The sequence below is a fragment of the Pan troglodytes genome, chromosome 11 (genome assembly GCF_028858775.2).
Source record: "Pan troglodytes isolate AG18354 chromosome 11, NHGRI_mPanTro3-v2.0_pri, whole genome shotgun sequence".
Classification (NCBI taxonomy): domain Eukaryota; kingdom Metazoa; phylum Chordata; class Mammalia; order Primates; family Hominidae; genus Pan; species Pan troglodytes.
In genome coordinates this window covers 107,420,658-107,448,093 of record NC_072409.2, presented here as the reverse complement: position 1 = coordinate 107,448,093, position 27,436 = coordinate 107,420,658, and the positions used below count along the sequence as shown (strand labels likewise).

Below are 27,436 nucleotides of genomic sequence, written 5' to 3'. Positions count from 1 at the left end.
CATTGCCAGGATTAGCAATGAGTTATGTCTACAGATTACACTGTCTCCAATAATATGATTATTATGTAGATTTCAAAACAAGCCAACAGCATGATGCCAAAAACATTCGTAGATTAATGCAGGTTTAAAAGATGCCAACACAATAAGGAGTCAAAGAAGTAGCTCTCAGATGCTCAAGAATAAACTTTTTTTTTTTTTGAGATGGAGTCTTGCTGTCACCCAGGCTGGAGTGTAGTGGTATAATCTTAGCTCACTGCAAACTCCATCTCCCAGGTTCAAGTGATTCTCCTGCCTCAGCCTCCTGAGTAGCAGGAATTACAGGTGCCTGCTACCATGCCCAGCTAATTTTTGTATTTTTAATAGAGATGAGGTTTTGCCATTGGCCAGGCTGGTCTCAAAGTCCTGACCCTCAAGTGATCCACCTACCTCCCAAAACTGTTGGGATTACAGGCGTGAGCCACTGTGCGTGGCTCAAGAATAAACTTTAGAAGAGGCCTGTTATTTTATATTAGCCCAAAGCCAAACTGATCACCTTGACTCAAAGACCAAAGAGGTTTGATAACCTCTTAGGAAAATAAAACCACTGGGAGGGCCAAGTTTTCCTTCATAAAATAGTCTAATGTCTGCTGTAGCTCTTAGCAAAGTTAATCAATCAGGCCCAATGTTCTTTCTGAGATCTCGGTGACTGTCTCTCTTTATCCACTGAGGCCATACAGAGAAAAACAGAAATTAAAGCCACTCAGAGAATATTTATTTTCAAGCCAGTAGCTTCTGGCAAATATAAGCCATTTAAATACCCAAGGCCCTGTAACAGTTTTATTTTTTAGCTTTGTCTTGAACCATCCAATCTTACACAAATTAAATACTCTTTTGAGACCACTCTACCATACTAGCTATTACAAAGAAGTGTAGTTTTTCTATTCTCAAAACTGGGCATGGGGGAGACATTTTTCTATCTCACATAGAGAAGTCTTCAAGTCATTCCCATACAAATTAAAAAGAAGGGGTGTTAATGCATTGTTCTGCTCAAAATGATTAGTTTTTCAGATGTCCATGCTTGTTCCTTTTCAGATATCTATCATCTCTTGCTTTGAAGCCCTAAATCTCAAAAATTAAAATTCATACCATCTTTGTTCCTTCTTTGTTTTTGTCCTTCTCACCTCTTTGCACCAGCCCTTCCCTCCTGCCCTATTTCCCTCCTCAACCAAACTTACCTCCTGTCTGAGTGATGACTTGTATGTCACTTGAAAGTGGACCATCTCCAATTGAGGTAAAAGCCAGGACTTTGACAGAATATGTTTTCTGGGGCACTAAGTTGCCAATAGTAGTGATTTGGCTGTCGGCTACATTGTGTTTCATCCAGTTGTTGACATGTTGAGTGGGATCCATTGTATAATAAACTCTATATCCTTGGATCTGTCCATTTGGCTCTTCAGGTTCCTTCCACTGCACCAAAATGGTGGTCGAACTCAACATTCGTGCCTGGACATCCCTCGGGGCACTGGATGGCGCTTGCTCTGAGGTTTGTGTTAGCACAGGTTCGCTGGGAGGCCCCCGCCCAATGTTATTGACAGCAACAACCCTGAATTCATAATCCGAGTAGGGACTTAGTCCAGCGACACTGTAGCGTGTGGTCGCCACCCCATCAATTTCTTTGTAAGGTTCCTCAGAGTTTTTAGGTTTATGCTGAATTATGTAATAAGAAACAGGCTCAGGGTTCCCAGAGTCCCACGTCAGTGTGATGCTTGTAGCTGTGCTCTCGGTCACTACAGGAGTTCCTGGAGGTTTGGGTAAGGCTTGGATGGGGGAAGATAAAAGACAATGACTACCCATCATCTCTATAATATTTCAAAAATCTATAAACTCTACTATGAAAATGACAGGATTATGTATCTACTGAAGATTTAATTAAATGAAATTATAGCAAAGAGTAGTTTTCTGAATGGCCAAGAAGGACAGTAAAACATTCATAGGTGACACAAATTCTGCTTTCCTAGAAGGGCTTGACAGCATATTTTTAGGCTTGTATCCAAATCCTCTACTTATTAGCTAAGTGATCCTGCACGCATTTCTTAACCTCTCTTTGCTTTAGTTTCCTCATGTGGAAATGGGAAAAATATTATTATTTAAGTTATATTATACAGCTGTATGTAACTGTATTTCATGGGTTTGCTGTGAAGATTAATGAGCCAATCCACTAAGATTCTTAGAATGTAACTGGAACCCACAAAAAAACCTTAGTATTAGCTGCAGTTATTACTATTATTATACCAAAAGCTTGGCCAATTAGCCCCTTGCCCCAATAAATAAATGGTATAACTGAAATACCAATAAACATTGAAAAGAACAAAATGTGGAATACATTGAAATGAAATTAAATTGCTATGAAACAATAACATCTATATTCTGGTAAGACACAGTACCATTACTAAAAATTTTCTTATAAACGAAGAACCAAAAATTTTAAGGTGCAAAAGAATAGAAATTTCAAATCAATGTTTTATTCTTAATATTTAAAAATTGCTGAAGGAAGTAAATTAAGGCACATTCACTAATCACTTTTTAAGGTATGTTATGGTCATATTAATACGCATTCTATATTCCACATCAGAAATATCCGATGTAGCTACATGACAAATATTTGCAATAAAATCCATCTTTTTAGAGGTCTAATTGTTTCTTTTTAGCAGAAGAATACAAATCAAAATACTACTAATTAAAAATATAAACTGTCTGCTTTGCTGACCTCATATTCAAGTGCCTTATTCTAAACAATGATTCTGAAACGCAGTGCTATTAGGGTAGGAAGGGGCATTCTAATAGTTGACTCTTTAGAGAACTCTCAAAGGGTAACATTCATATAATCAGCCCATTAGTGTCCCTGTTTCCTTGCCAACATAAAGGCAAGAAGTATAACACCCCCTAGAATGGCAGCTTTTCAAGAGCAGCAAACTTGTACTTCTGACTTACTGTAAAATTGTGAATGCCTAGAATGCTGCCTGGCACTTGGTAGGTTTTTAATGAGAATCGTTAAACAGTTAACTGAATAAATGAGTCAGCACCCATTCACCTCACTCTCTTCAACCTGTTCTTTTGTTTTGATTTATTTTAATTTGCCATTAAGATTCACTCTTATGTTTTATTTGTTTATTTTTGAGGTGGAAAAGACAGGGAAGTGGCAAGAGTCAGGAAAACAAAGATGAGAAGGTGAACAAAATATTAGTTTAAAGTGGCCCCGGCGTTTGAATTCTTAAAGGTCTTCAGCAAGCCTTCAAATATTTAAAGCTAAAATGGTAATTATAAAAAAGGTGATTCAATATTTACACACTACTCAAAGAACTACAGAATGATAATATTTTGTCAAGGGAATTTACTGAAAATAATAATAAAATGAAATTTGTTTAAATATTCTGACCTGGCATTTTTCAAGGCTGTGTGTGCTCCAGACTTCCCCTACATGTCTTTCTGAACTTTCAAAGCAAATACAAATATTGCTAATTAAAGTTGTGCTCACTGATATTTAGCTGACATTATTAGTTTCACTAAGTCACATTTATTGTACAGTACAGGTTTTATGTCTGTAATGTACAGATAAATACATGGGTGCTTATTATATTGAGGTTACACAATATAACATTATTTCACGATTGTAAATGTTGACAATGTGTACCTTTGTTCTCATGTCATTAGTTTTATATAGCATATATTTGATATATACGCTTGGTTAAAGATACGATACCAATTATAACGTGTATTGCATTTTCTAAGATCACCCCCTAGAATGGCAGCTTTTCAAGAGTAGCAAACTTGTACTTCTTACTTGCTGCTGAATTCCAAATGCCTACAACATTGCCTAGGAAAAGAAGATAATTTGTGTTCATTTTGCAATAGTTCTAGCCATCTGCAGAAAACTTAAGTTGCCCTATGTCTGACTCAATTTGCAAACACTTTCTAGAATTCTATAAACACTGGGGGAAAAAAAAACGGTACCCTTACATGCTTGTACTCTTTCTCTTTAGTTCAAAAATATTCATGTAATATAGTACTTTGGTTATATTTAGTCTGTTTTTTAAAGGAAAGAATATTCCTTGAGCACTCATCTATGCAAGGTGAAAGATAAAACTACAACAGAATATACTCTTACTTGCCTTTTGATTTTTAATAGTAGGGCCCACCAAAAAGTTAAATCATCTATTATTAGACTATGTTGATTTCAACTTTTTTTTTCTTCTTTTGCCTTTGTATTTAGAAATTTTAAGCATTTATTAATGCTCATATTGACTTTTCTTGGGGTTCTTATCAAGGTTCTGGTCTAGTATGTAGACTGTACACATCAGTCCCACCATAATGGTCGACCATGTCTAAAATTCCTAGTTCTGTCTGGTTAGTGCCTGGGCCTCCATGGACTGTCTTTTAATATTCTGATGATTATCTCTACATAGGCTGCCAGATACTTCCAAGAAAAAATCCGCCTATCTAGGCTTATGCATGTTATATAATACCACAGATATGATTAGGTTATACACACATTTAAAATGCTGAATGATGAATTATTTTAGATTTTCAAGGATGGGCTTTCTAGAGGCACTAGTCACTTGGCTTGAGTGTACCCAGATCCTCAAAGCATAATCCACTGAGCATACCTTTGACAGTGATCTGTGCTATTGCTTCAATGACACCCAGTGTTGACATAGCAACACAGGTGTAATTTGCTGACTGTCTTACATCATTCAGTTCTAGCACATTTCTTCCTATTGGCATATCATCTTCAGGTGTCAGATCTTCTGCCCCCAACATCCACTTTACATAAGGCATTGGTGACCCCACGGCCACACAGGTGATATTAACGCTTCCGCCTGGCATGATTTCATGATTAGTGGGTGGGATAGAGAATCTTGGTGGGACACGGCGAACTGGAACAAAACACAAGGGAAATGATAACATATACAAGGCAAGAAAAAGTGGATTATTAAAACACATGACATGCACCGTACAGACACGATTCAACAATTGAAACATTGTGGATTGTCCAAAAACAAAACATAAAGAAAAACTGTGGATAATACAGACCATACAAGTATGGTGTGTGTATACACAGAATTATTTATTTAGTTTAGTCATTGATATCTTAGACACACTAATACAAAAGTTGATTCAGACCTACAAGGGCCCCACAAAAAACTATCTACAAACTAACAATACACAAACATCATGCATAAGATAAACACAAAAACATATACATGCAGGCATATAACAATGATTCTATGCAGGCATGTATATGCAGAAAAGGGGGCTGGAAGGTCACCAGCAAGTTTAAGTTGAGTATCAAAACCAACTTCAGTGCTGTGCACTTCCAGTTGATGTGAATGTAGGTGTGGGACCACACTGTCACATCCCAGCCCTGGAAAACATCACCTAGAGTACACTGAAAGTGCACTTTATGTTTTCAGATTCATAGTGGATGCAGCCTCAAGACCTCACACTAACACTGGAACAAACACAGAAATGTATACACATATTGATTTACAGTCACAGAAGAAGAAACAGGCTAACACCAGTAGAGATACTGGATTGGGTCATGCAAGGCATGCACAAGATGGAATCTCAAGGCCCGTGCTAAGGATATTGAAAGAATGGCTGGAATCCAAGACAGCAATGACCGCAGAAGAAATAATGGGGCAATAGAAATAAACATGAAAGGGGGAGGTAAAGTATAACGATTGAAACACAGGGACTTAGGGGATGACAGGGTTGAAAGACAGTAGATTAAGCTCAAGTTGTTAAAAGTAAGGATTGCAAATTCAGAAAGGGAGCTGGGTGTTTCACATACAGGATTCCATTCAATTCATATCTAAGGTAAAACAACATAAACGACAACAAAATCTTTTAAAAGGCTTTTTATGCCCACATTCAAATTGAGGGACACTGGATCTAAAACATACAGCAGGACATGACATTAAGAGAAGAGATCATATTAAAGCAACATAACACAGAAAAATTACCAAGCAATGTCAGTTCAGTGTTCCTGCTTCAGATAATCTGCAGGTTTATGTGTGTTTAAGTAAATGTGTTTTGGATGTGATACAAGGAGAAAGTGAGAGATAAATTGGTTTCATCTGGGGCTTTTACTGGCAAAATGTCACACCATAAGAATTTGAGATCTAGAGGGTAATCTTTAGGGAGCACACCTTAAATACATTTAATAAAGATTTTTTAAAAATTATAAATAAACTGGTAAGTAACCTCATAACCCCAAGAAGAAGATAAGTAATTCTGTCTGAAAACTTTTTGGCTGCTCTTAAGGTCGAGATAAACCTCCGCTTATTTGAGATGGCTCACTGCAATGGCCTCATGGGTGAATGACAGTCATAGGAGAAGAAGAGAAAGCTAAGCATGCCTCCTGCAGCCAATTCACAGAGGTTACACAAAGCAAGCAGGAGCCAGTGTAGACTCTGAGGTATCAAAGAACATATCAAGAAAAATGGAGGAGAGTTTAGTCTTCATGCTTGGGATTAGGGGAGAAACTAGAAAAAGTCATTCTGTGGGCAGCAGGCATCCTTATAAGACAGAAATTAAAGGCAGGGTGGGAGATGGGGACAGTGGAGCAGGAAGGAAAGCAGGAACACTGACCAAGTTCACTGGACCTTACAGAGTTAAGTGTTACCAGTTACCATGCACCCAGGTACATTCTCTCCCACCATGCACCACAGTTAGACACCACCAGCAAGCACCGGAAGCCATGGCCAGGGCATTCTCTGCTAAAACATACCATTAACCCAAAGAAGAACACAATGCAGCTACATTCATTTCATTTGTATTCTTTGTTATTGGTTTAATTAATAGTTTTGTAAGGTGGGTAAAAAGTAAAAAACACACCAACCTTCTCGCAGCTCTGAGGGATGTAGGGGGTTTGATGCAGAACACAATGAAATGAGGAAAGGAGAAAAACAAGGGAAACACAGAGAGAGTAAAAAGGCCATATCAAGGCTTTCAACTGCTACTTGAACATCTTTATTCGCTCTAGTTCATCCTTCCTATCTCAGCTGGAAAAGTTAGCAATACCTCACAGACTAACATGGTATTAGAAACAATAGCTAGCATCATTTTGAAATTTTCCATGGAAGAAGGTACACATGCCTCATGCAGCAAGGGAGGTCACTATTGTGGAAAAAGGATCAAGGGGCTTTCGAAGAATTTAGAGAAGAAATGACTTTCTTCATATTTCCCCACCCCAGACTCCATAAAAAAAGAAAGGAGAGAAAAACATCCCCAGGGAAACAAAATTACCTCTAACAAAAATTTCAAAATCAAGCTAGGTATTTTCTTAAGGGAACCCATCCTATTGTAACTTAAAGCCCTCTCAGTCTTTTCTTTAATCCCACCCCCACCCATGCCTTTGTGGTTATTCATAGATATGTAGACCAGGAATAAGAACACTTCCACTGGATTAAAAAAACTACAGGAACTGGCTTTGAGAACTCTCGGGAAGAGGAAGTACTTCTTTCTAGTTGAATGGAAAGGCATAGCCATTCATAACCTCACAGTTTAATCATTTCTATTACTTCATGAGAACATATGAATGTATCCTCATAATTCATTCTTGTCTCAAGGACAACTCACATTACTATTTAAAATACAGTTTTCCATCGCAATCAAAAAACTAAATGTTTCGGTAAGTCTTAATAATTCAAACAAAAAGGTGTACATATGTGCACATATATGAATACACATGTATATATAATACTATGTGTTCATAATTAAGAAAGTATACGAAGACAGAAATACAACTGTGCTATTTGCATGTAGCACTTGTTTTATAGAGTTAGCAGCTTTATCCTTACAGTTTCAGCAGCAGGGGTCATGAAGACATAAACACCTTTATGCTTGGAATTGCACAGAGAACTGATTAGTAGCACACCAAGCAATTATTTCAGGGGTTTAATAAGGAAACAGAAGAGAAACAACAGAAAAAAACAGAAAGAAAAAGAAGAAAACCTCAAACAAATGCAAAGCACAGTTCAATCAATACAGTAAAAATAGAAACCAAGATGTAAAAATGCAAATATACTTACAAACTCCAAGCCTCAGGACAGATTATACTCAAGAGTTGTCTTTTGGAGTTAAACAACATATTTTAAATTTTTAACTTTTCTATTTACTAACATGTTTCAGCTACGGTCACTATTACCAAACCAGCTTGTTAACTACTAATATAACAACACGGACCCTGCGGCGTCTCAACTCCCCCTGAGCCTGAATGAAGAAGCGATGCCAGGGTTATGTCATTCCTACCTCTGACATATAAATTGGCAGGAGCGGAATAGCGAGTGCCCGCGCTGTTGGTGGCAACACACTCATATTTTCCTTGGTCAGACTCTTCACTCTGCTCAATCTGAAGGGCTCCTGTATGGATATAAAATATATTGCCAAAGAGATGATCAGAGAAGGCTTTGTCAGTTCAGAAAGCTAAACCTCTTAACAATATGAAAAGCCCTGCAAAGCGAAGGTCCACTCAACGTCGATTCAATCTCTTGCTAAGTTGCACAGACAGAAAATGATGCGATGAGGAAAACATATAGAGATTATTTTTTTTACATCATCAATGCTAGCATTAGAAATCAATATCTCTTTTCCCAAGCAAGACTTCTAGTCATAATTAACACTCTTATTTCCTAGACTAATAAAATGAAGATGGGTGAGACTGCTTCAAGGAAGTATGGCTTTTAAATAAAACAAAAGATTACTTTTTGGTTTTGTTTTGTTTCATTTGGGTACCAAAAGTGGCGCAAAAGATAGGTACGCTCAAAAAAAACCAGGCTGGGTTTTCAAGAAAGTCTTCTGCTGAAGAGAGGCAAAAATACGCAGCGAGCACAAAAAGGCTGCACAAAGCAAAAAATTAAAATTAGTCATTATAAATTATCAAAATATCACTTAAAGAAACAAAACTCCCTTAAGACATGCAGATTTTTAAGAAAAGAAAGACAGTTTTCCACGACTTACAATCATTTATTACGTTTGCTGAAAAACAAAGAGCAGTTGAATTAGAAGATTTTTAAAAAGTTAAAAGGCATGGCCTGTGCCACAAGGAAGAGCCAACCAACCACTGCTTGAGGACCCTGAGATGGATCCCCTAAGACACCCATCAAAATCCACCAGTGGGATTAGCAGTGTGGTGTCACAAAACCCCAAGAAAAATACAAAACAAGAATTACAAAAGAAATGCACACTGAGTCGAAGTATGAAAAACCAGCAATACCACATACCACCAAGAATACTGAGCACCTTTTGTTTCCATAGCCTGAAGGACAGAAGATCCAAAAATCCGGAGACGAGTAATCCAAGAAAAAAAGAAGTGGGGAAAAAAGCATTGCTGTCAGATTGTAGACGAGTGGGATCAGGTGGAAAGGGGAGTCATTCTTTGACTTTTAAGACATTAAGAGAAAAAAGAATTGAAGAACAAAAGCAAAAACCTTTTGAAAGATAAAGACAAAAAGCAGATGCTCCAGGGTGTCTTCTGCATGTCTGCCACTGTTCTCCAGACCACCTTGGCTTTGGTCCAGAACAAGAACAGCTAAGGAAGAAAAAAAAATGATCTTTTTTTTCCTCCGGTTGGACAAAAAAAAAGGAAAAAGAAGAAAAAAAAAAAAAAAAAGAAAAAGGAAAAAGGAAGAAGAAGAAAAGGAAAAAAAAGAGGGACAGATGGTACGCTGTGACTGGTCTGTGGTCTAAAGACCTGGATATGCTTTCTTTGAAGCATATCACAACTTAAATAATCATTTTCATAAAGAAAGAAATGAACAAAACAAAGAGAGAAAGAAAAAGGAAAGGAAAGTTCACAATATGAGAGTCACTGATCATAACCAAACAGTACAAAGAAAAAAAAAAGTTGATGGACATTATTGGAATGACGCTGAAAACAGGACAAAGATGAGAGGGATGAAAGGACAGAAAGAATGAGTAAGATCATTCTGTGAACGTTAGTTCAGCACTCTTACCTCTTATTGGTGTACCACCTGGGTGGATAATATGAATGCAAATAAGATTAGAAAGAAGAAGCATTAGTACGAGAAGAAGGAGGCTAGGGCTGGGGAGAAGAATTAAATTAGATTTACAGAATTAAATAAGGTCTTAAAAGAAACTTGAATTACTATATTGGTAAAACAGGAATATATTAGATAGTATTATTAGATCATAAAAAACAAGTTGCATTATACCACAGAGGGTAAAGACCGCAATAGGCAGCATTGCCTTTCTCAGAGAAGCAACTGAGTTCTCAGGTCTGGGGTCATATAGGGTTAGAATTATATCTTATATGCGTCATATCTCTTCAAAAAAAACTATACAATATTTTTAAAGACATAGTTTAGGAAAACACTGGCTAATCTATTTAAGTATATATATAGATATGCATATATATATATATACTGTGATAGGAAACGCTAAAGACTAACTGGAAACAAACATTGGTGATTGGATATCTTATACTACTTGCTATGCTACATTGGTGTGCCATAACTTGTGTACTATTTAATTTTTCTGCACAGTGTTCTTACGATAACAGTTCTGTGGAGGTGTGTGTGGGAGCCACTACAGAGATCTGGTGTCTACACTGACAGTTAGTAAAATGCATGCCATGCATTTTATTAATAATAATAATAATATTCTGGATATGGAAATTAGTGGGGTTGAAGTGCGCTTCAGAACTAAGCACTTACCAATAGATTCTGGAGATTTAAATACGGAGAGAAGAAAGACAGCATAAAAATATTATTATATTCCTTATAATTTGGTACAAATTTTTCAGAGTTAAAGCTTTATATACTAAATCATCTATGTTACACGTGAATAATTAATTCTTCATTTACAATAACAGAATGCTAATCTACACAATTCTGCTGACAACAAGCAAAAGAGGCAGTTAACAAGACGCTTTAACATCACAGGACAGGTCAAAAGCTGAGAATTCTGGGAAGACAGGCAGTTAAGCAACTTAGAATTCTATACCAATATTACCACCAACGTCAAAGTAAATGGCTTATTATTATATTTCCCTGTGAAATTACCTAGGGACAGGCTCTAAAACTTAAGAAATTTAGAATTATCTCTACTTTTAATCTAAGAGAGCAAAGGCATAAACTTGGGATGGGAATGGGAAAAGGAGAAAAGTGTAAAGAGAGAGAGAAAACAGCAAAAGCTGGAGTCTACACCAAAAGCAGACTTCTGTAGATCCAGTCACTGGAGGGTTCAAAAACCTTGACGGGCGCACACTACTGTGGCTAATGTGTAGAAAATGTTCACTCACAATGTTATTATCATAGCATTAATAAAAATCCCCTCCTTTTACTGGTATTTTCTAAAGACTTTTAAAAACATACATCTGGTTACTCATGAGATAACGTTTCTATGTTTTTATGTATTAGTGAAAAGAAAGCAGATGTGCCCAGACTTACTAAACTTTGGTACCTTGATGAGTTCAAATGTAGAAAAGATAGCGGAAAACATACTTTAATAAAATTGAAACATTTTAGGGTTTAATATGAACATTTTATTTTTTAATGGATACAACCATTGGATTTCCTTGCAAGTTCTGAATGAAGTCCAGTGTTGAAATAAATTTGTCTCAAAAGAAAACAGAGAAAGAAGAAAGAAAGAGGAGAAAATGGATCCATCAAATACTGTGAAAAAGCAGTAAATTAAAAAATTACCAAAAATACAGTCACAGCAGTGAGCAATGTGGATTAAACAGAAGCTGCAAAACACACAGAGAAAAGGAGAAAGACAGACTCTGAAACAGGCTATGACATCACAAACATGGACCACCCATTAAGTAACAGAGAAAGAGAAGAGGGAGAAAAACCAGTACCTAGAAATAAAAAATAAATTAAAATTAAAAATAAAGAGAGAGAAAAATTAAAAAAAAAATTCTCTAGGAGTTCGTAGAAACAGTAACAAGACCCTACCTGATCGTAACTGCTTAATACGACCATTGTTGTTGCTTGTGTCCACGGGTAAGAAATCTTTAAACCAAGTGATTTCTGGATCCGGATTACCACTGGCTGCACAAAGCATGGTGGCCGTGCGAGTACGCTCAACCACCTTCAGCTGTGGGCCCATGTCAATGGTAGGGAAGCCCCTGGGAATTTGATCTTCTGCAAGACAAAAGGTGATAGAAACATTCAGTTAATAAGTCAGATGCTCCAAATTCAAGAGATTCCCCAGCAATCTCTCTTTACCTTACTCAGTGCTTGTTGAGAACCTAACACAAACCAGGCACTAATAAATTAGAACACAGTCACAATGCTGTTACTGATCAGAAGAGTAAACAGTCTATGTAAGAGGCCATCAGACTAACACAGAGCTCAGACGGGGCCGACTATGATGAGGGGATGCAGTGAGTTTTCCAAGAGCAAAGAGGGAGAAATAATTATAGGGTTTGTGCTTGAGATCAGTGAGTACCCAGAGGAAGCTCTGATTTAAAGTTGGCATTTAGGAAAGAACACAATCGGCCAAGTCACAAAAAGGGGAGAAGGAGATTTTAGAAAGATTCGGGAATGTCAAAGTGTAGGCACTGAGGTAGGAAAGGTTTTGCCGAGAGAGAACCATGGAAGCCAGCAGTGCCAGCTTGGAGAGTACTTGGGGAACAAGCAGAAGCTAGGTCACGCTATCTGTTTCAAAGCTGGTATGTTTTTCTTATAACTCTATGTTTTCCCACACAAGTATAAGGTTCAACCCAAATTGATTACTTTGTAAGAGCTTCAATTAACCAGAAAATTGTCTGAGGATGCTTTGAAAAAGAAGAGCAAAAGCAACTCCTTATTAATGGCACAAAAGCACATGTTCCTTACAGGGATAAGAGAATGCTTTCCTCCGTCCCAAAGATCTGCACCATTTTCAGTAATTAAAAAGTTGAAATTCCTAAATTTTGAATCTCCAACTCACGCAAAATTCACTTTTTGCCACCCACATCGAAACTGTTCCAGATCCCAGCTCTTGAGAAATTAAAATCACTTAAATCCCACAATCATGCTCCACACTGATAACTGACATTGCCAGCTCTTCTAGCCAGGATTAGAAAGGTGTGTTCTATCTAAGCACTGAAAGAATTTTAGTTAGATGGGTGGCAATTATCCAAATTAGAACATGGCCATTTGTTTGAAGATCATGAATTTTTTTATTATACTTTAAGCTCTAGGGTACATATGCACAACGTGCAGGTTTGTTACATATGTACACATGTGCCATGTTGGTTTGCTGTACCCATTAACTCGTGATCATGAAATATTTTTACTTCCAATTGAGTCTGGCATTGATTTAATCAATACCCCCTCACGGCCACTGATAAATTTTCATAAGCCACCAATTCTAAAATTACTCGAAAGCATAAACAGCAGCGAGCAGAACATTAGATATCATCAGATCTGGCATATCGCTTCTCCTTGGGTGCCTCCTACAAGCTCCAGTAGAATCCATGAATTCACAGTTGATGGTGAATCATACTGAGGTTATGTTAGAATTTCTAATGAAGAAGCTCCATTTTGATGCCTCCACCGTGTTGTCAGTCAACAGCATGTGTTCTCCAACTCTCTCCCTCTAGAGCCGAGGGATAAACTCAGTCTCCTAAACCTCACTAGCAAAGTCCTTTTCAATCAGGTCTCATTTTTCTCAGCCTCTTAGGGATCAACTCTCTCATAGGAAATTTTTCTTCTGCCCACATTGAAATTCTCACCACTTCCCAGACAAATCATGTTTGCTGGGTACTCCGTGCTTCTAGGAAGCCACGCAGCCAAAGTCACCTGCTTTGTAAATCTTTTCCAAATTCTCTCAAACATATTTCATTCTTTCCTCCTCAGAGCTACCACAGCAGCGGCTACTCAAATCCACTGTCTTGTACTTATTAACTCACGAGTTTATCCCTCCACACCAGGAGTTCTTCCATGTTTTATCTGTATTCTGCTCCCTTGCCATCATGCTAGCCTGGGTTTCCAGATTTTAAGAGAAACTCCAGTGATTCCTAAGTCTAAGTATGAATATATATCAGTGACTGTTTAAAAAAACATATATATCCTACTATGCAGAACTTCTGGTAGAGAGGCAACCAGTTAAATAGTTAGGGACCAGAGAGATTCTGAATGTCAATGGTGAAAGAATGTAAGATGCTACCAAAGATTAAAGCTCCCAAGAAAGAGAAATTTCACTGAACAACAGATGCAGTTATCGTAAGATAAAATTGATGGACTATTAAGGAAAAGCGTAGACTCTGGCTCTCCCGCTGGGCAGGATAGAAAGTTTCTATCTTTTACTAACACAGTCTGTGAAGGACCAAAAGAAGCTGAGGCAAGTTTGATTTGACACCTGATTCATGAGATAATACCTTCCTATGAGACCAGGTAGTTAGGGCCGGGTACTAAAGACACTTATAAAAATAATTAACTGCAATGAGCTAAACTTCACTTAAGTTGAAAGATGTGGCTGATTTGTGGAAGCAGTAATACATTGTTTTTGTGAATGTTTACACATCATCAGCCAAGCAGAGGTCTACAGTAGACAAGTGTCAGAAACAGTAGTTAAAAATTAAATCTCAAGATGATTTTTCAAGGCTCCAAGAGAAAGTTAAAAATTAAAAGTGGGATGCAAATTAGGCTATGCTGGTTTTAATAATCTATTCCACATGAATTTCATCAGGCTGCTCTTTATGGCTTTAAAGGTTTTGCCAATATATTTAAATCTACAACATAGTTCTGATGTTGCTGGGGGGAAAAAAGAGCAGAAAGATCAATAGCTGCTATAGCACACACGTTATATTATTAAATATCTCACTTGGCAGCTATTGACACAAAGTGCTTCAAAGGATAAAAGTAATTTACCTCAAGTGCTCCAACACCAACTATACTGCCTTCATGAAAACGAGTTTCTGAAAAAGCTCTTAGATTTTGTTGTTGTTATGTTACATTTTTAAAGCAACCAACTTAGGTTAATCAAAAATCACCTTGCGATTCCTGAGTGGTTTCTGTATGTCCTAGGACACTGTATCTCTCCCATGGTGTTTAAGTACTAGTTACATTTGCCTGCATAAATACTGCTCTGCTAGTCATTACTTTTCTTCTACAAGTTCATCTCTCGGAAGAACTGAGCCAATATTCAGTGCTGATCAGTGGCAAGTGCCAAAGGCTTAAGACTGTTGAGCCACTTACTAAAGGCTCTTACCAAAGAAATCTAGATTTAATAACTGTTTATAAGAAATATAGTCCTCACCTTGGGGATAGCCGACAAAATTGACTTCTACCCTCCTGAAAAGCAGTCTAATACATTTTCATGATCTTTCTTTTCCTTCCTGGCTCATAAAGAACACTCCAGAGCCCCCTTTTCATATACACAAGTGCACAACAAAGATAATCTTTCTTGCATACTAATGGGACAGAAAATGTAAAGAGCATTCCTTTCTTATTTTTAATAAGGGTAATTAAATTCTATCCATCCCCCTTTGCACAGAATCTCTTTGAATGCACTTTCTTCATTAAATTTTCATGAGAAGCATCACAATGTAACAGATTCAAATAGCCAGAGCCGTTACATGTTGACAGTTGTGGCTTGTTTCCAATTTGACTGTCAGGTATTTGGCAATAAAACTCAGTATTCAACATAAAACAAACTGTAGAAATAATGAAATTTCTAATTGGAATGCTTATCTCCGTGGGTGTAGTTTAGAAGATGTTAATTGCTTTTTTCTTCACCCTCTACATTTATTAGTGATTTATATAAAACTGCCTTGGCCATTTGATAACATCAATTTTGACGGCTCCTCAAATGTGTGGTACCAGGAACTTGGGAATCAAATCAATATCCTTAATACCTTAACCACACAAACTTTCACAGGAAAAAGCAGCTAGCAAAAATTAACAAATTGTCAATATGCTAGTAGCTTTAAACTTTTACATGAGGTGAAAAGAAAAACATTTTGTCCTATTCATTAATGTGCTCATTAAGCTTTAAAGTGCCTTACTTATCACTGTTCCATATTAATATTCAATCATGCAGAATTAGCTACTAATTCATCAACAATTTAAATCAGACTTGACCTTCACAAAGCCATTTGGTCTGTCATTTTGAGAGGCCATTAAAGGGCAGATTACTACATACTTGTGCTTAGTGAATCATAGAGTCATACATATTTTGTTTGGAATGGCAGCTATAATAGACCTGGAAATATAGCACCCTCTTTGAATCTGTTGGTATCTTAATGAAATATGCTGATACAAAACTTTCAGTTCCATTAAGGAAGGAGAAAAATGAATGTAAGCATCTTCCAGAGTTAACTTCCCATTGTGGTAGAACTTATTAACAACCCTGACCTACCCAGGACTTGAAAGGAATGAATCCATGAGGAAAATAGTCTGACACTGTTGTGTAGGTAGTCATGCCTTACGTATCTGTGAATGATCAAGTAACAGGTTTTACATAATTTGTTCAGTTAAACTGTTTTCATTGTTCATGCATAAACAACATTAACGATGCTCTTACTTTCACTCCACTTTGACAAACACTGAATCTCTTCTTTGAAAGGAAGCCAGGAAAATCTAAATTGCCTGCTAAGGCTACAGGCCCCTTCCAAGGTGGTCCTAAGTAGCTCTTCTTGCCTAATCTTGCTAGGGCTCTTGCTGCGTGAATTCAACCAGACTAGTCCTTTGGCTCTGACCCCAACTGATTTAACGAAGTCTTCAATAAAGAACTGTTTGCCACGGTATTTGGAAAAATCCCAATTTTTAAGATTAATACAAATATGTTTATGAAGAAAAAGCATGTCAATTACATCAATTACATCAATGCTTCTTCAAGTGCAGCATTTAAAAATTTGGCAAGTATACCTGAACACTTAGATATTATTGACAATACAGAGGTTTTCGCAGTAATGGCAGTACAATAAAACAAAAACACAATATGGATGAAGAGACAAGCAGCTGTTATCATGAAGCATTCATCCTCTGGAATTACTTTTCTAAGTTTCAAACAGTTCAGAGTGGCTCCTCTTTAAAAGTCCCCAAATAGTGTTATCAATAAACCGTAATATCAATACCGTGTTATCAATAAACCGTAATAATAGTTAGTATGTAAGTGTGAACTCTTACAAGCTCACAGGAGGGCAGGAGCTATTTGTTACTTTCTTTGTAACCTTCCCAATGTTCAACAAATACTCACAATTAGACATTTTTATGATGCTTTGACAATTACTTTTTCAGCACTCACTCATGAGGTATCTCTCAATTCCTCCTGGAATGTCATTCATTGAAATACCATTCCTCAATACCACTCACTGAAACAGTCATTCTTCAACTGTTTGTGACTACACATTTGGCCTCCTTGAGTATCAGTCTATTAAGAGGCAAAGCTATCTCATAGTCTCATTATTTTAGTGTCATAAGGAGTATTAGACTTAGAGACTTCCAAAAATGGCTGTTTGTGACTTTATTTTCACAATCTTTAGTTTCGTCAGCAAGTGATTTTCCTTCCACTGAGAATATGCAATTTATGCTTTTAATTTATCACAGTTGCCATGTGAGAAGCACACAATTTAGTCCTTGCTTCCTTCATTTTACAGGAGGCTTTCCCTCACATATTGGTTTTAAGTTCCTACGTGTCAAAAGCATGACCACATGACAAAACCACATGTATAAACACAATGACAATGCAAAGAACACAATAGAACACGTATCTATATTCTACTGTTATTCTATCTACAGAATAACAATGGAATTCTTGGTGTTGAAACTAATGGCTAAAAAAGCCCAGGAGTGAACCACTCAGTTTTTTGTTGAGGCAAACACTGTGGGTCTTCCTTCACTGACAGGAATACAGATTTCCAAGTCACTGGATATCTTACGGTTTGAGTCATTCATATACTCTCACAGAACAGGAGTGATTTCTTTTCTTTGACGGGTGGAAAGACTGAGTGAGAAAAGTTTTCATTAACATAAGAAAACAAGAAAAATGATAGACGAGTAATATGCACCGTATTTTTAAAATGACATTCCTAGAGTATATATATATATACACACTAGGACTGTCATTTTAATATATATAATACATAAATATATATACATAAAATATATATATGGACTTTTTCACCTGTCAGAGAATCAGTAGTGTTCTATGCAGCAGAAAGTCAGTGGATTTTTATACTTAAGAAAAAGTACGAACTTTCTCGGAAAATTTAAATACATATTGGTCTTAAGGTGGTCAAATAAGGTGGCCAAATAGACACTTTAAAACAAGATATTTATTAAAATTACACCATATATTGAAACAAGAAGATAATTTGAACTATTAGTTCTAAAAACCTACCGGATAGTCAACAGATGGCATCATTCATTCTACAAATATTTATTGAAGGCCTCCTTTGTGCTGGACTGGGCCAGGCACTGGGTATGAAGTAATCTAGATAATCTCTATATTGTTGTGATTTAATTGTATCTGCAGGATAATTAGCTTCTTTGAAAGTAATAATAGTACCAAGCACATACACAGGAAGATTGAATTAGATGATGCATTAAATGTGCCTAGTGCTGCCTGGCACTAGTGTCTGGCATCTAGTAAAATACTAGCATATATGTACTTGCTTTATTCCAAGCTCCATCAATAGATCTAAAGGGATCAGAGGCATGTGACTCTAAGGCTTGATAAAACAAGAAGTGCAGCAATAAACTGCAAATGAGAAATTATTCTATGCAAATCATAAAAAACAGGGATTATCTACACATGCAACTAAATTTAAAGTGTAGTGTTTGTGTCAAGTAACCTCTGCAAAGCTAATAAATACCCTCTTTTCCCTTTGAACAAGATTTTAGGCTCTTTGATTAATCAACAGTACAAATAAATAAAATCCATATTGTCAGATGATTTGTTCCTAAAAATGAATTTTAAAAATAGCTCTAAATATTTGGGATGTCAAATGTTGTTGTGAACAACTGAAAACACTGGAACCAACTGTTTTTCCCTATATCATGGCAGGCATTTTTCTTTTAGTTATTCAGGGAAGGGGAATTAAGTATTCCTCATCTTGGGGAGTAGGTCATGTTAAGAAGGCTATATGGCTTTCTTAAAGAAAATAGTTTTTAAAAAGATAATGCCAAGAAGTCAGAGTTTTGTTTTTTCATCTCAAAAGTTTCTTAACATTCTGAAAATAACTGTTTGGGGAAAATGATATAAATCAAGAAACACCTCTGTACAAAGTCTCCATAAACTAGTTCTAATAGCTCCATTAATTGTTCAGCTCTGGAGAGGGGAAATCTCTCAATGAGATTTGTCTAATATGATGCTCTTACTAAATCCCACCTTTAACAGAATGGAATTTAGTCAGAAGATCATATTAGACAAATTTAAAATTTTACCTAATGCAAAGCACTATAATGCCCAGTATCTCTAAAATACAAATATTTGAACCTTATTAGAGTTCCTTGAGGTAAATAAGGATGGTATCATTATCATTTTTTGTGGCTATAAAACAGAAACTCAGTAATATTGTTATTTGTTTCATATCCTACATGTAGTAAAAAAAAAAAAAATTAAAGAAAGTCTTTCAGCTCTAGATTTGGTGTCTTTTTATTGTGTCATGTTTCGTCTATGCAAATTGCTATTCTTCAAATAAATCTTCATCATGTAGTGATGAAACTCTTAATCACAGTCAACTCATGAATGGGACAACAAAAGAGTTTGAATACTTGGTCATCCCTTACTTTTATTTTTTAAATGGCATGGACTAGATACGCAAGTTCCATTAGATGTAATAATACTTTAAAAATAGATCTACATTTTAAAAATCCACATATATATACATACATACACACACACATATACACACACATATATACGTATATATATGTATATATGTGTGTGTGTATATACATATGTTATAGGCTTCTCATTCCCTCAGGATTGGTTCTAGAAGAGACAGAATTCTGCCATGTCTGTTAGCCAGTACAAGGTAGCTGAGAAATGGAAGAGTGTGAAAAGGCTGATAAATGTCAAGTAATTTTCCTAGAGACCTGAGATTTAGTACTGTGCCTATACCTTTAGCCCTTCTGTAATTTCTATTTAATTACCTAGGAAGGGCTGAGAACGGCGGGCCTTCTGCCATGAGCAGGCACCAAAAGTCAGTACAGAGACCAGAAAAGCAGATATAAGTAGACCTAACATATCTACCCTATGACTTTGGGCCACAAGGTCCCTCTTCGGTTTATGGGACTAATAATGACTACTCCAAAGCTTTATCTGGACAGGGAGACAGATCAGTGTCTCAGAGGCTGGAAGGCAGAGGATTATCATAGCGTATTTGCTACTTTGTCGAACAATGAGTTTTCAAGTCATTACATTTCAAAATGAATCACAGTATCAGGCTACAAACAAGGACCACCATTTTCTTTCCAGAATACAGTCCTTGAAGAAGAGGAAAAAACATTCTTTTCTTAAAGGAAACAGTGTAAATAAAGCTTTTATTTTCACCATTCCAGATGGCAGCAGGTTATAATTTGTACTTTGTTGACACCATGACCATTATTATTCAAAGTCAATTTTCCTGTAAGTGAATTGAATAAGGGACTGAAAACAGAAAAATAAAGAGCAAAGAAATAAAAGCTAAATCACCGTTTTCTAGCAAAGTTGGGCTCTCGGGCCATTATCGAAATGTTACGCATATGAATAAAATTGAAAAAATCATATAGTTTCTAATTACAAATCAAATGCTAGTCCAGTTGGCAAGAAACTATATAAAGCAGAAAAAAAAACTGATAGTTAATACACGACATTCCAAATGGAACATACAATAAATATAAGATCTGTTCCCAAAAAAGTAATTATGAACAAGATACAAAAATTTTTTTCCCAAGGTCCTCTTTGCAAGTTATTACAGATAGTATGCTTGTCTTAATATGGCTATAAATCAATCAGCTAAGCTTTTATTTCAGAGTAGATTTAGGTATCTCTTAAAGGCAGTCACTGGATACAAGAGTCTCGAAAGATTTCTCATAGAATTATACCATGCAGGAATAGAAAATTGGACATTATTAAGCTAAGAGCCTCATTAGCAGCTACTAAACATTCAGCATACCAACCAGCTACCCACAGAGCATTCCAGAGCAAAGCTCCATTTTATGAAATATTCCTCGCATTTTGAGGAGTTTGCAAGGTACTCCTGGCAGAGAATAAAACAAACTGTTTAGAAGCAATGTATGCAATCATCCTACAAATTACAAAGTAATGTCTACATAGCAGAACATAAACCCCAGTTAGATTTAATTATCATTTGTCTAAATGTGGTAGCTCCAAGTTTACATTGCATTAAGTTAAGGCATACTGTTAATAGTGCTTGGCCTGAGCAAATGATTACCCTTTTTGTGATTCATAATCAAATAAATTCATTGAGAAAAAAAAGAAGTACCTTCTCCTCCTATCTAGCAACACTATTAATACCTGAACGTTTAACTAAATACTTAGGAATCAGGGAAACACATTTATTCCCTTCTTTGGGATTCATTTAGATAAAATCCAATATCCATCCACTTTCACAAATCTCATTATTCCCTATCAATTTATATTTATCAACAAGCAGGTGTCATTATACTCACCCTTTACATCCATCCAAATGTTTACCTTACTTTGAATATTCAAATAATTAACCACTTTACAGAAATGTATATTTAAATCATAAAATGAATTTTATTATTTTTAGAAAATAATTTTTTGTTCTTGTTTTTTAGAAAAAGAGGCACAAAGACAAAAATAGTAAACATGGAAAGAGACTTGGATTTGGATCCTGCATCCATTATTTGTTAGCTTTGTAAAAAGTTACAAACCAACAAGCTCAATCAAATGGGACTACAGAAAACATTCAATGTGGTTTCTTCACCATATTTCGGTAAATATAAGTATATATGAACAAATTTTCTAAGCCATCACATGTTATAAAAAAAAGAAAATCAGAATCAATTGTGTAGTGTTGGATTGGAACTAATAGTGTTGGTGTGAACACCTAGTTTTAAATATATATATATATACATATATATATATACACATTTGTATACATATACTATACATATTTTAAATATATATGTATACATATATATATGACTTGTAAATGAGTATGCATGCACAAACATACATTCTTTATATAAACTTACCAAACACATCTTCCCTAGCTGAACCAAGAGAGGCTGGCAGCAATAATACCCAATAGCAATGGTCACACCTTGTATTCAGATCTTGGTTTCTAAATACCATTCTCCAGTGAAAGGAAACACTTTCCTTTCAGAAAGCTTCCCTTCAGAAAACTCCTTAGAGAAATCACTGATTCCAGTTAGGACTGGAACAAGGAAAGAATGAGACACACCTGGAATTATCCTGTTGTATAAGAAAATACTCAAAGAATGAAAGGTATATACTAAATGTACACAGAAGCCAGCTTAAAGGGGCTCTTATTGACCAAATATCGGACAACTTGAACATGAAAATTAAAAAAGACAATATTAACAAGTTATAACACACTGAATAAAATAAAGACATGCATCCATACTGATATAAATAACTGAGTAAACTGAAAGTTTCAGGAGATATAGTATCTTTACATAGTATCAAAGGGACTCCCTACATAAATTTATTAAATATAAAGAAAGCAGTCTGTGAGAGATTAAATGATAGGGAAAGTCTTAAGCATCTCCTAGATTTGCAGTATGCAATTAGAAACCAAAAATGATGCTCCTTATGCTGCTGCTGATGCCAGTGATATTAATTTAAAAAATAATGCTCCCATTTACATGATTTTGCTGTATTCTAAGCACGGTAGTAGTCCTAAAAATACCATTAAAGACAAATAATTTTGAAGTTTTAAATTTTAAAAATTTTAACTATTTTTAAAATAATAATAAAATATGTAAAGAAAAATTAGTAACTTTACATTGGAGAAGGCTTGCAGAAACAACCTTGATTTAAAAATCAAAGTTAATAACACCAGTAAAGGGATAATTCAAATTCTTGTGCTGAGAAAAATATAACATCACTTCCACAATATTCCTGGAAAAGAGTCATAACCTAAATATGACCACCAGTAAACATCAGCAAAACCCCAAACAACATTTTGTTAAATAACAGCCTTGTTATCTTCAAAACTATCATGGTCAGAAATGTCAAAGAAAGACTGAGGAACTCTTCCAGGTTGACAAGTACAAAATATAATTCTGAACTGGAGCCTCTGTGGAAAATTATAAAAACTTGAATGGTGATAACTGGTGAAACACAAGTAAGAACAACTGGCAAAATGTGATCAAAAGTGAATGCGGATCTAAGAATTAGATGGTTATGATGCATCAATGTTTACTTCCTGATTTCGATAGTCCCATTGTAGTTAGGTAGGAGAATGCCTTGTTTGTATAAATCTGAGTATTTGGGAATGACAGGCAAGGCATCAGGTTGGCAATTAACTCTCTAACAGTTCAGGAATAATAAGTTCTTTGTACTGTAGTTTCTACTTTTCTATAAGATTGGGATCATTTCAAAATTTTAAATTATATAGAAGTAAACTGTTATAATTAATTCATATTATCAGAAATACATAGACTTATTCCCAAAGCGTCTGGGTAGCTAGATATACTCAAGCATTGCTTTCCCAGTTGTGACAAACATTCTTAAACATATACTTTATTTGAGGCCCTCTTGAATACCATGACTATTTAAATGACACTCCAACTGTTATTACCAATTTCACACAAATGATGACAATATCTGAAAAAAGTTAACTCTAAAAATACATGAATTCCTACAAAATTAAGGCATAAGTATTTAATTACAAACAATGAACAAAATTGAGAGATAACTCAAGAGCAAGGTGCAAGCTCATGAAAAGAAAATGTGAGAAATCAATATTCTAATAACATAATGCATGTTTATTATTTTTATTTAGAGAAATGATAAAGTCTGATAAAAATTTAAGATGGAAAACAAACTTTTTGAGGATCTTCCTTCCAATTAAAACATAATTAACTTAGAATAGCTTCAGAAATCCAAATGTTATTTTTTTAAGCCAAACTTTCAAAAATTTTAGAAACAATCCACCTTCCCCTCAGCTCATCACAGTTCTCTCTTCCTGAAACAAGAACACATCACAGAAAATGGTTGTTACCCTCTAGTCTTTAATAATGTAAGGGAATGGGAGCAAGAGGAACAAAATAAAGTGACTCAGATATGTCTAAATAATTTTTCTAAAAAGAGCATTTCACTATTTTACCACATTCAGTAACAGTTTTTATAGTTTTAAAGGCAAACTGTGGTAGGTATTTGTTTTATCTGACAGGAGAAAATTGATTCTGAAAACAGAGGTAATGGCAGTTTTCTTTAGAGGGTGTCTTGAAAGATGAAAAGATCAAAATCTTAAAACATCAAACATCACATATAAAATGTTTCACTGAAAAAATGAAAACTACAGGAATACATGAATAAGCAGTTAAAGATAACTTATATGTCTCAGAATGTATTACAGATCTATGGGGAAACATTTCCCATAAATGCAAATAGTTTTCTATTTATATGGCAAAATTCAGCCTGAATTTAACACCAGAGAATAACCAAATGGAACTAGGTTTTTTGTTTTGCTTTTCATAGATAGGGTCTCGCTCTGTCACCCAGGCTGGACTGCAATGGTGCAATCATAGTTCACTGCAGCATCAACCTCCCAGGCTGAAGGGATCCTTCCACCTCAGCCTCCAGGGTAGCTGGGACTACAGGCATGTGTCACAATACCTGGCTCAATTATTTTTATTTTTCATAGAGATGGGTCTCACTAAGTTGCCCAGGCTAGTCTGAAACTCCTGAGTTCAAGTGACACTCCTGCCTCAACTCTGGAGCAGCTAGGACCACAAGCACATACCACCATACCCGTCTTTTCTTTTATTCTTTTTGTGGAGATGGGTTTTTGCTATGTTCCCGGGGCTGCTCTCAAACTCCTCCTGGGTTCAAGTAATCCTTCCACCCTGGCCTTCCAGTGCTGCGATTACCAGCATGCGTCACTGCGCCCAGGCTTTGTGTTTGTTTGTGTTTGTGTGTGTGTATGTCAATGTATGTTTTTCTTCAAAATCTTTGAAATCACAGGACTATCAATTTATGAAACTGCCCAAAGAAGTTTACAACTATGACTTATTTCTTTTCGAAATGTTTGAACTTTCCTCTCTATCAAAAGAATATCATATATAAAAGCAAACACAGGACAGAAATTTATTCATTATGCTTTGAAATATCAAAAATATTAAGAAGCTATTCAACAGGAGTTCAGACATCTGGAAAATAACCCAATCAAAGTAAAACTACCAAAAAATGGCCAAAACCACTACCAAAAGTTACATGAATGAAATCCCTTATCTTTTGCAACTAGATAGAAGAGTTGTCAAGCATCCACATAAATTCTAAAACCTTGACCTTCTTCTTCAATAGATTAAACACAGCAAATTAGAAAAAGGGTTTCAGGCAAAACCTGAGGGCATACATAAACGATTGAGATCTTTTTCCAAAAGCAAATGAAAGGAAAGAAGGGTTTTGAAGGTAAATACAAGCGTGTGGGCACTTCGGTGCTTGCGGGCATGTGTACTGGGAGTGTATGTTGCTTATCACAAAATTGGCATTAAAAAAATGTCTTTTTAACTGCATTATGAAAAATGCATTGGGGAAAAGCAAAAAATAAGAATAAAGTGATGTAGGCACGTTATTTAGGATAGTACTGAGATAGCCCCGTGGCAAGAAAAACTTACATCAGGAAGATGTAAGGAGATAGGGAGAGGTGGAAAAAGTTCAGAATAATTTGAATGTCAATTTTACAAGGGTTGGTAATATTTTGAAGATGAGGAATGAAGGAGAATTATCAGGGATGGCTTTCTGAAATGTTATGATTGTTTGCATATGTTTTCAGTCATGTCTTCCCTTGGAAAGCAATGTCATGTATTTGAGGCACTCATGAAACAGACAGTATGCCTCTATGAAGGACTCTCACCAATAGAGCTGCCCCTGGATGGAGCACAGCACTAAGTACAAAGCAAGTATCTGTCAGTTGAACACTGATCCAGCTTTTCCTTCAGGAACTGGCAAAAGGGGCTCGTAGACCAAGCCGTTTGCCTCCTTATCTGCTTTGTCTCAGGATGAAGGCAAGGAATGTCTGCTTCAGCCTACACACGTGAGCTCAGCATCCTCACTACAGATGCACCAGAACTTCCCTGGGAGCCAGTCTAGAATGGGTTGTAAATACCCATGGATTTGCATCAGTTTTCTCCACTAATAGCTCAATTCCTGCAATTTGAAGACAGTTGAGCATGCAAGGGTAGTTTCTCCCTAGCCAGAAAAGAAATTCACAAAATATTAGAGTATGACAGCCAGTGGTCTCCTGAATAAGAGGAAGAATAATTTGAGTTATGTTCCTATGAAGACATGAAATTAAGAATCTCCTTATAGATAACTCATGGCTGTCACATTTTAATATACAACATGCCAATTAAATAGATATAAGTTTCCAATGATAAGATGATATTCAGAAGCGATGTAATAAAACCTTTTTCTTACATATTGAAAACAACCCAGAGCTGCTCATTTTCATTTAGTTGTAATAGACTGACACATTGTTATAAATTTGGGAAACATACAATCTCTAATTCTTAACAAAGTGACAGCAAATTGACAAGAAAAAAAGTTTTCTCAGCCTTGAATTCACTGACATAGCAAGGCGACATAACCCACCAATCCCCCAACAGCCACGAGTGGATGGTTTTGATGTTTACCACAAGATTAATGCCCCTTCAATTGCTCAGTGATGATGGCTATGAGCTGCTGAGTAAATAATGTGTGTGCATTCACTAAAGGAAGGAAGAATGTGTATTTCAGCCACTGATCCCTAATATAACCAATGCTATTTAAGTGTTTGTTGTTAATAAAGATAAAATACTATGCAATACAGCTTTGCATATTATACACGACAGGTTTTGTGAGCAAATTATAGTTACATGGGCACATGTTGTCATTTTTCAGGAATTAACTCAGAAGAAGATAAAATATAATCAAGAATGTTTCCCCAGTGGGAAAAAGACATTTTCTTTTCCTTTTTTTCTTTTTGAGACAGAGTCTTGCTCTGTTGTCCAGGCTGGAGTGCAATGGCATGGTCTAGGCTCACTGCAACCTCTGCCTCTTGGGTTCAAGTGATTCTTCTGCCTCAGCCTCCCGAGTAGCTGGACTACAGGTGCGTGCCACAACACACGGCTAAGTTTTCTATTTTTAGTAGAGACAGGGTTTCACCATATTGGCCAGGCTGGTCTGAAACCCCTGACTTCATGACCTGCCCACCTCACCCTCCCAAAATGTTGAGGTTACAGGCATGAGCCACCATGCCTGGCCAAAACATTTTAAATTTAGTTTTATTTTAATG

The 27,436-nt window shown here is 36.0% G+C and overlaps 1 protein-coding gene across 38 annotated transcripts in view; it reads right to left on the bottom strand.

Moving 5' to 3' along the window:
* The window catches only part of PTPRD (protein tyrosine phosphatase receptor type D), a 2,309,829-nt gene that overhangs the window by 199,432 nt on the left and 2,082,961 nt on the right, over positions 1-27,436 (bottom strand). For 27 of the 38 annotated variants that reach the window (XM_054658683.2, XM_054658684.2, XM_054658676.2 and 24 more), the window contains 5 exons: positions 11,961-12,149; positions 9,996-10,013; positions 8,293-8,403; positions 4,644-4,913; positions 1,215-1,796 (listed from right to left, as the gene is read on the bottom strand). In XM_054658683.2, coding sequence (XP_054514658.1) covers positions 1,215-1,796; positions 4,644-4,913; positions 8,293-8,403; positions 9,996-10,013; positions 11,961-12,149 — 1,170 coding nt within the window. The remainder of the gene's footprint in view (positions 1-1,214; positions 1,797-4,643; positions 4,914-8,292; positions 8,404-9,995; positions 10,014-11,960; positions 12,150-27,436) is intronic. The other 11 variants (XM_054658689.2, XM_016962333.4, XM_054658693.2 and 8 more) reach the window with 1 other exon arrangement.